The following is a 10,344-nucleotide window of genomic DNA, read 5'->3' as shown; positions in this document are numbered from 1 at the left end:
TATAGTGGGCAACAGAACATGCGAAAATTTTGTTTTTTGTGGGTTTTTTTTAGCTTGATGGCAAAGCCTAGCTGACACATATCCAGGGCCCAGTTTCATTAAAGCTGTTAACAATTTTTTGTGTTAGTAATAAATTCCTATAACGTTCATACTTTTGTGAAAAAGTCTCAACTTTGGTGAAAAAGTCTCTAATTTTGTGAAAGAGGCTCAAGTGGAAATGTAGACGGCGCCCTCAATTGGCAGGCTTTTCTACAGAAATACTTTATAAAAGAAAGATTAATGATTTTTATGAATGTTCTCCAATAATTCTACGAAATAACCTCGAATCTTCTTCCATCAACCAGTAAATTCTCGCCCCATGCACGCAGAATAAAAGTGAGTTGGAAATTTTTCATTTTATTATCTCTAACGATGGCATAAATATTGGGAGAATTGGGCTTGATTATTTATAAAAATTATAATTATTGAAAATCACATCCCAGCATGCACAGCCAGGACTCCTCTCAAGTATAAACAAGGCTTAGTTAGGTAGGTGCACCCGCCCCCTCGACACACACACACGAAAACTGGTGACGCTTCTCATTTATATTTACAAGTTTATTTACATTTTACTTTCAACAACATTAACAAGTTCTCTCATTTACTTTACGTCCTTCTCATCTACTAAAGCCGGTTCATACTTCTTGTGAATGCTTCGTGCGAGCCGATGAGAACTTCATTGCGCCACACTGACACTCACAGACAGAGGGAAATGGGGTGCGTACCGATTGTTGGGTCACCGCAGTTTCGCTTCGCATTCACATTCGCAGGATGTATGAATCGGTCTTACTCTAATAAGTAACGGTACGTAGTGGGTTCACGTCGCGGTGAGATCCCAGTCCACCTTCAACTTCTCAAGTACTCCCAAAGCACAAGCCCTGTACATAAATGAACACCATTCTAACTACTTGCTCTATTTACAACAAGTTATCTCATATTAATATTATTGTTACAAAAACACAAAAGGAATAATTTAACTGATTTCTCAGTAGACATGTGGACAAGTCGTTAAATCGGCCCCACGCGCTAAGATAGTGCTCTCGCGAGATCACTGCTCTTGCGCAAACTGATGGCTCCCCGATTTCGACTCCTCATTAACGAGGCGGAAGCCTTTGTTCCACTTGGGCCCATTCGCAGAATAGAGTAAAATAATTATAAATTTGGTTGGCTAACTCGCCCGTCTTGAATCACATACTTGTTGCATTGTTAAAGATTGGACAACTTTCTTCCAGTGACAGTAAATAAAATCAATTCTCTAAAACTACAATAAATGCAATGTTTCACTTTAAATTTAACAATATTTAACACAAAATTTAACTTACAGGTTAATGGTTAACTTTTTGGTGAATCCTGGCTTTCTCGGAGTTCTGCTCAATATCGCTACATATAAAATATCGCTAATAAAAAAATTAAAACTGAGAGGCTGGATTCACACCCTCTCCTCAAGAAGCTAAGATGTCGAGTGCCAAAAATTATATTCTATTCCCATTGGGTCTACACAACCTCCCAAACCAGAAAAGAAACTTAGGAATTTTATTTGTGTTTCCCCTTTCCTTTTTTTCCCTGCTCGCTGAAGCCTGCTCATGAATATTCATTGTTCAAAATTATCCACAGCTTAACCAATCACAACCTTAGTTGAAGTCACATTACTTCTTTGCATACTATAAGATGGCTCACCAAGTTTAAGGAATTTTGGGGCGCGGTTTAGCCACTCAAAATAAAAAGTTGTTATCTTACAAGAACAAATTTAAAGTACTATACAGGCACTCTGGCCATACACAAATTATATTATGTTACTCTGTTACCGTTAGATCTGGAGTAATTTCGCTAACTTTATTTCACTCTGTGATACATGGCCTGCGTGGGAAAAGTTTGTTATTTACCAGTTATGATCAGTAACTGGTTATGATATAGAAGTGGTTGACCGCTGCAAATTCAGATGCATAGAAAGGCTTCAGCTAAAGTTTTTTTTATTGGAGTGTGAAATTACCTCTTTTTCAAGAGCTATGTTGCTTCAGAGGGAGCCGCTTTATAACAACAGCTATCCATTGCTCGTACCCGACGTAGTTGCGATAACGTAACTCGCCTCCCGGCGGCCGCCGGGAGGAGGGTTACATCGCAACTACCTGACTACATTGCTCATTACCAAGCAAGTTTTAGGCTAACATTTATTTTGAGTGATTACCAACACAAATAGGGGATAGTGTTCAGTGCCCTTAATGTTTTTGTTTTTTTTATTGTTTTTTATTAATAACAGCACATTTATTCCTCATTTGTTTGTATTGACTTTACAGGAGCAATGTCTTACAGCTGCTGTTCAGCTAGTAACACATCTTCTGTCTCAACTGCCCACCCTCACCAATGTCTAATGGTCCATGATCAAGAACTGAAAATAGTCTTTAGGGAGAACAAACAAAAGCTGGACGAGAAGCAAAAAGGTTTGTAGGATGAGTTCAGTTTTAATATAGAGCCATGTCAGTACAGGGGTTTTGAGATAGAATGCAGACAGGCTGTCAATGTTATTTAATTATGAAATGGCATTTTCCCTTATTATTTTATCATTGTGTAGACATTGTGCCATCATTGAGCTTTTTTATTTTTTCATTGTGCTGTGATCATGCCAAATTTTAGCTATGAAAATGCCATTATATAGTCCTAGTCATATCGTATGATCTTTAGGCTATAATTTTCTGATGTCATCATATTATCATTGTGCCATTTTTGTGCCATCATCGTTCGATCATCAAGTATTCTCTGTGCTGTCATTGTGCAGTTTTTGTGCCTTCATTGCACTATTATCGCGCCGACTTTGTGCCATCATCATTCAATTATTTTGCCGTGTTTGTGCTGTCATCATATGATCATTTTGCCATCTTTGTGCCGTCATTGTACCACCATCATGCCATCTTTGTGTTGTCATTGTATGATCATCTTCTTTAGCCATATTTGTATCCTCATGGTGTGATCATAGCGCCATGTGCCGTCATCGTACAATTATCACACATCTTGGTGCCTTTATTGTACTATTATCTTGCCGACTTTGTACCATCATCATTCAGTTATTTTGCCATCTTTGTATCATCATTTTACGATCACATTTCCATCTTTGTGACGTAATTCCATTGGTCGATCATTGTGCCTTCTATGTGTCGTCAAAGTACGATCATTATGACATCTTCTTGCTGTCATTGTGCAGTTATAATAGGATCTTCATGCCATCTTTGTGCTGGCATTAAACGGTCATTGTGCCACCTTTGTGCCGTCATCAAACATTCTTTAGCCCTATTTGTATCCTCATGGTGCCATGTGCCGTCATCCTACAATCATCACACATCTTTGTGCCGTCATCAAACGATCATCATTCTATCTTTGTGCAGTCATTGTACAATCATCATGCTATCTTAGTGTCGTCATTGTACCACCATCGTGCCATCTTTGTGACGTCATTGTACCGCCATCTTTGTGTCATCATTGTACCACCATCGTGCCATCTTTGTGTCGTCATTGTTGTACGATCATCGTGCCATGTACGATGATCTTGTACATTCTTTAGCCATATTTGTATCCCCATTGTGTGATCTTAGTGCCATATGTGTCATCGTACAATCATCACTCAGGTTTGTGCCGTCATCAAACGATCATCTTGCAATCACCATGCCATCTTTGTGTCATCTTTTCAAATCACACAACAAGGACAAGACAGACAAAACCAACCATGGCATAACATTACATTCCTTGTACTTTGCCCTTCCTTCCCCCAACAGTTACCGCTGTCAACTCGATTCCAAGCTCATCTCTCAATCCAACGACATCCACCACATGGCCATCTCCCTGAACGGCCTACAAGAAGAGAACCACACCCAAGCAGATGAGATGCGTCATCTCATCTCCACCAGGCACTGGAGGCGTCTCATCAGAGCCAAGCTGAACTACAACAGCAACTCCAGCAATCTGCTCAGAGATTGGAGACTGAAAACCTCAAATGGAGACAACAGAGACAGCAACTGTTGGAACACTTAAATGAGGTACAAGCCATTTGTAGGGTGTCAGGGCCGAGTGGTTAAAGGCAGTGGACATAATTCTTAGCATAAAAACTTACTTGGTAACGAGTAATGGAGAGCTGTTGAAAGTATAAAACATTGTGATGAACGGCTGTCTATGAAGCGACGTAGTTTACGAGACAGAGGTAAGTTTCCACTAAACATTTGAATTTGATTACAAGACCTCATAATCTGATTTTGAGTTCTCATATCAAGCATCTGAATGCACACAACTTGTGCAACAAGGGCGTTTTTCTTCCATTATTCTCTCGCAACTTCGATGTCCAATTGAGCTCAAATTTTTAAGGGTTTATTATTTTATGCATTTGTTGAGATACACCAAGTGAGAAGACTGGTCTTTGACAATTTAATACCAAAGAGTCCAAGTCATCGGGGCTGTGGGTTTGAATGGTGGGTTCTGTCCAAAGCCAATGTGGCTCACCCGGCCGGTGTTTATATCCGGTTTCCTTGGCATTAAACGACTGAAAACAATTTTCCTGGACAGGATGCCATTCCATTGCAGGTTACTCCCCAGCTCTTACCCTTTGTACTCAGTGATGCAAAACTTCACATAAAACCTACCTTTTATCAATCTGACCTACCTTTTACTGACTATCTGACTATCTACTGTTTGGAAATGCTTATAATCAAATATTTTCTACACTTCGTTTGCACTATACTCATAAACTATCAAAATGTACATTTTTGTGCTAAACTTAGAATGAATTTCAAAACAAAGTTTGATCACAAAATAATTCACAACTTATGGTTAGGAGGTTCCCTTTAAATCTTAAACAGTATCTGCTTGTTATAGATTTCTGTTGAAATGGCAAAATCTTCAACTTGTCGCAATGATACAATTCATCAACAATTTGTCTGCATGAAGGTCCTGCAATGTGTCTGACCTCCCTGCTAGCAGATCTTGGAATGACAAACCGCACCCTAAACTAAGGCTGCAAGGAATTCTTAAACTCACCCAACCATGGCACCCACTCTACAGAACAATAGTCACCTCTCAATGCACACACATACACCCTACATCAGCCCACTCATGTCTTCCCAAATAAGGACTTGCTCACTCAACTGTAGTTCACTGACTGCATCACAGAACTAAATGAATATTCATTGGGTCTCTAAACTCTTGACCAATGAAATAAATGAGGGAAATATAAAAAATACACATGGGTCATTTACAACTGAAGAAATCCCAGTTTCATCTGAAGACCTTGTCTCACACCAACCAATCCCTGTCCTCCACCACCAAACAGGACCTGAGCTCCCAACTAGAGAAGGAGAAACTTGCCAAAGAGATGACCTGCCAAGACCTGGAGAGACTCAGAGAAGAACTGGAGTCTGAGAGGAAGACTAGGGTAAGTGGATTGGAAACTTTGCATGGTGAAAGTATAACTAAGATTCATCTACTCCAGTTTCTTAAAGACACTGGACACTATTGGTAATTGTCAAAGACCAGTCTCTTCTCACTTGGTGTATCTCAACATATGCATAAAATAACAAACCTGTGAAAATTTGAGCTAACTTGGTCGTCGAAGTTTCGAGAGAATAATGAAGATGGATACACCCTTGTCACACAAAGTTGTGTGCTTTCAGATGCTTGATTTCGAGACCTCAAATTATAATTCTGAGGTCTCGGATTCAAATTCGTGGAAACATTCTTTTTTCCCGAAAACTCTGTTACCTCAGAGGGAGCCATTTCTCACAATGTTTTATACTATCAACCTCTCCCCATTACTCGTTACCAAGTAAGCTTTTATGCTAACATTTTATGTTATTTTGAGTAATTACCAAAAGTGTCCTCTGCCTTAAAAGGGACAGGATACATTTGGTAATCACACTTAAAGTTAATGGCAATACAAAGTTACTTGGTTAAAAGTAGGACCCAAAATAGAGGTAGAGTTTGTTTGTATTTTTCTGATATTTCTTGCTTTTTGAATTTCCAGTCTGATCAAGTGTATTCCCAGTTGTCGCAGTGGCAGGGAAGTCTACAAAAGAGTACGAAGAAGCTGTCTGCTGCCCTCAACAACTAAATGTAAGTTTGCACAAAAGAATGAGCAAACGTTATTTTTGGACAGGACTATACTTTTTTTAAGTGAATGGATCGTAAATGTGCTATATGAGATACATGTGTATGAGCAATGATCGTTGCATTGACACCTTACACATTTTTATGATTGATTGTTGTTTCTTGGCACATATACTGTAAGCATCGTTTTAACGTTCTCCTCTCTACATTAGACCAAGGCCTGTCTGGAGAAATCCCAGCTTCATCTGAAGACCTTGTCTCACACCAACCAATCCCTGTCCTCCACCACCAAACAGCTTCAGACGACCTACAAGGACCTGAGCTCCCAACTAGAGAAGGAGAAACTTGCCAAAGAGATGACCTGCCAAGACCTGGAGAGACTCAGAAAAGAACTGGAGTCTGAGAGGAAGACTAGGGTAAGTGAATTGGAAACTTTGCATGGTGAAAATATAACTAAGATTCATCTACTCCAGTTTCTTAACAGTGGCTAACTAAAGGGGGTTGCTTTGGGGGCACATGCCTACCCCCCCCCCCCATTTGTTGTTGGTCCTTTCTCAAAAACTACAGCACCTCAGCAATTTAATGGAGGCTTTCTACCATCATTATCTTTAAATCGTGTAAATTTAATGTAAATCTGTGGACATTGTGTTTTGTGTCCTACAAAAATAAACCAAACCCTTTAACAAAAATTGTTGGTAAAATTCACTGAGCTAATCTGCATATTGATCACATGCCTGCGGCACATTGGAAAAGACATGGCAAACTTTGTTAAGCTTCAAACTAGTAGAAGCCTGCCGTCGATTTTCAAAGAGTTAGGACTCGTCTTATCTCGAGTTAGGACAAGTAACTCTTCCTAACTTAGGATCAATCCTAAGGTCTGCATGCTACAGTGCAGGGTTGGGACTCGTCCTGAGTCCTAAGATTAGTCTTTGGTTAGGAAGAGTTTTGTGAAATCGACGGCTGATATGATTAGCTAAAAGGATTCAGCTTTGGCCAAATTTCATAGCAAAATCGTGTTGTGGCCTAGTGGTCAAGTACTCAGCAGCAGAGTGTGAGTTCGAATCCCGGTCATGACACTTGTGCCCTTGTTTCATAAAAAGTTTGGAAAGTAGTGCACCAGCCATGCTCCTAGTGTATGATACCCATACCTACATCCCAGACTGTGAAGGGGGTAACCTTGTTTCAGCCCCAGGAGTACGTGACAATGTTCCCCTGGTGACAGTTGCTTTGGGTCGACAGCCAAAATCAGTTAAGTGTAGCCCTCACCTGGTCGATCGTTACCTTGTGATGTTAGGCGATATAAAAACAAATTATTGTTACCTAAATAATGTTACCAGCTAAAAATACTTTGTCACTTGTACAATTCGTGACTGCTTTGCTAAGCACAAATTGTGTAAGAAACTTTTCGCACATCAATTGAAACTTGAAGCGGAGTGACCTAGAAGACTTCTTTTTTTTTTTTTACAGATGGCAACAGTAGAACGAGTTACAGCATACAGAAGATAATGAAGTGGCTGCTGGTCTCCAAGATGAACCAGGTTTCCTCATCCAAATGGTTTAATATATCTTGAAAGCTTCACCAAACCAACTACTAGTGGCCAACACAGCGTGACTTAACAGCATGTTCAGTTTCCAGAGTTTAACTCATCACAGAGTCCACTGCATCAAAAACGTCAGCAGTTCCAAAGCCAGGCGCCATGTTGTCCTCAGCAAAGCGACTGGACATATCTGAACACCGAGGGTGTTGCGCCCGATATTGGACCAGAGTGCGACTCCTACCAGCAACACAGACGGTGTTGAAGTTATCTGGAACCTCAGAGGACTCCTACCAGCAACACAGACGGTGTTGAAGTTATCTGGAACCTCAGAGGATTACTCAATGTGCTTAGCTACAATCATGGGTACATATTTTGTTACAGAGACACCAAAAGACACAAAATGAACAACATAAAAATATTGAGTAACTCTTTGCAACTTTAGTTTTTTTTATCAATGACACAGAAAATTTTCATTTATATATAAATAACATTAAGAAAACTGCTTCATCAGTGGTTTTCAAATCATTGTTTCATAAAATGGACACAAAAACATGTGTACCCATGATTGTGGCTGTGCGCCAATGTAATTTCCAAAAATGTTTCACAATTTTTACTGAATATTCACCTGGAGGGATCACATTGATTTTAGAACATTTCATGTATTTTGTCATTCCACTTGGAAACTAGAATATAATGTCCCCAAAACATATTCAGCAGATAAAACGAATATTTGGACTGGTTGATTTATTGCATTAGTTCTAATAGTTGTCAACACGTGAACTTTTTATACTGTGAATTCAATACAAAGTCAATGAATTTTCTTTTACATGTGCATGTTTTATCACAAAGTATGGCCTTTTGTTCTCAAAGATAAGAAAAGACCATCTTACAAAGAACGAAATCTATATTAGTTATCAGTTTGCTGCTGACAAAGATAAAAGCCTTGCACTATTCTCTTTAACAAATTGTGATGATCTTATTATGAAGATAGTAAGAGCTCCAATCAAAGTGAGATTAAATTTGTCTTTTTCTGAAACCGTTTTGGGCGAGGTCTTTTCAATGATATCCTGTGGTATGGACAGTGTGTCATGAATGCATATTGGAGGAAAACATCATATTGTGCACTGTGTTGATCAGTGACCCTGGGTCAGCATAAATCTCATTTTGTGACAGAACTCAATTTACAGGGAAAAAATGCATTAACATTGCTGCTCTTTTATTAAAGGCAGTGGACACTATTGGTAACTTCTCAAAATAATTATCATCATAAAACCTTTCTTGATAACGAGTAATGGGGAGAGGTTGATAGTATAAAACATTGTGAGAAACAGCTCCCTCTGAAGGGACGTAGTTTTTGAGAAAGAAGTAATTTTTCCACGAATTTGATTTCGAGACCTCAAGTTTAGAACTTGAGGTCCCAAAATCAAGCATCAGAAAGCACACAACTTCGTGTGACAAGGGTGTTTTTTCCTTTCATAATTATCTAGCAACTTCGACGACCGATTGAGCTCAAATTTTCACAGGTTTGTTATTTTATGCATATGTTGAGATGTAAACTTATCTTTGTTGATGAAAACTTATCTTTGAAAATTACCAATAGTGTCCACTGTGTTTTATTAATTGTTATGTTACTTACAGGGCCTGTACATGTTTGGTATAAACTTACTTGTCAAGAAGTACAGCAGCACATAATGCATTTTGAGAAACTTTTCACTCTAAATTTGCTGCCCTTTAATATGGTATAAATAAATCCTTTTTTTCCAAGCAAATTTGAATCTGAGATACATACATTACTGCAGTAATGCTTCTCAAATATTGTATTTCAACTGCAAATTGTTCTTCATGTGGGACATAAGTGCTCCAGATTTTGGGCATTAACTCAAAAATTCTAACATACTTTGAAAGGAAATTTTCACAGGTTAGTTTTAACGATTTTATTGTGACATCTATAATAGGATTGAAACAAACTATGGGTTTTTATTGTGTACAATTTCTTTAAAGCCAGTGGACGCTATTGATAATTGTCAAAGACCAGTCTTCTCACTTGGTCTATCTCAACATATGCATAAAATAACAAATCTGTGAAAATTTGAGCGCGATCGGTCATTGGATTTGCGAGATAACTATGAAAGAAAACAACACCCTCACAATGTTTTATACTATCAACCTCTCCCCATTACTCTTTACCAAGTAAGGTTTTATGCCAATCATTATTTTGAGTAATTACCAATAGTGTCCACTGCCTTTAACCACTAAAGGACAATATAATGGAAACTTAAACAAAAAGTATGAATTCCAAATCTAATTAATCAACCCAGGTTGCCCTCTTTGATAATTCTTTATTGGAAATCCATTCAAACATCAGTTAAGTTTCTAAAATAACCTTGATCATGGATGACAATAACCGTTTGGAGATTATTATCTTTTGTTGAAATAATAAAATGTAAATAAGAACATTAAAGAGAAGCGACTCAAAACTTGTTATTATTCACTGTGAGTTTGTGATGTGCTGTAATAGGTTACCCACTTTCATATAAAGTCGGGAGTAATAATTCCAAAAACGTTTATTTAAAGTTCATCCATAATAAAATATAAACAAGTTTATTGTTGACATTTTAAGAGTCTGTTATATGCAACACTACAGGAGAAGACTGATATCTGATCACAAAAATAGCTGTAGACTCCA

General features: G+C 38.3%; 1 protein-coding gene and 1 long non-coding RNA gene across 2 annotated transcripts; both read left to right on the top strand.

The window, feature by feature from the left end:
• Nucleotides 1-270: 270 nt before the first annotated feature.
• LOC139940725 (uncharacterized) lies at nucleotides 271-4,219 on the top strand. Its single transcript, XR_011786499.1, has 3 exons — nucleotides 271-375; nucleotides 2,334-2,477; nucleotides 3,804-4,219. It is a non-coding gene; the product is annotated as an uncharacterized lncRNA (long non-coding RNA).
• Nucleotides 4,220-5,260: 1,041 nt separating this feature from the next.
• LOC139940822 (uncharacterized) lies at nucleotides 5,261-10,027 on the top strand. Its single transcript, XM_071937206.1, has 4 exons — nucleotides 5,261-5,449; nucleotides 6,043-6,126; nucleotides 6,333-6,536; nucleotides 7,588-10,027. Exons 1-4 carry the CDS (start codon nucleotides 5,261-5,263, stop codon nucleotides 7,624-7,626), a joined length of 516 nt encoding a protein of 171 aa, XP_071793307.1. The 3' UTR covers nucleotides 7,627-10,027.
• The last annotated feature ends 317 nt before the right edge of the window (nucleotides 10,028-10,344 follow it).

The sequence above is a fragment of the Asterias amurensis genome, chromosome 8 (assembly GCF_032118995.1).
Source record: "Asterias amurensis chromosome 8, ASM3211899v1".
Taxonomy (NCBI): domain Eukaryota; kingdom Metazoa; phylum Echinodermata; class Asteroidea; order Forcipulatida; family Asteriidae; genus Asterias; species Asterias amurensis.
Note: the sequence above shows the minus strand (reverse complement) of the source record. Positions and strands in the feature narration are given on the sequence as shown.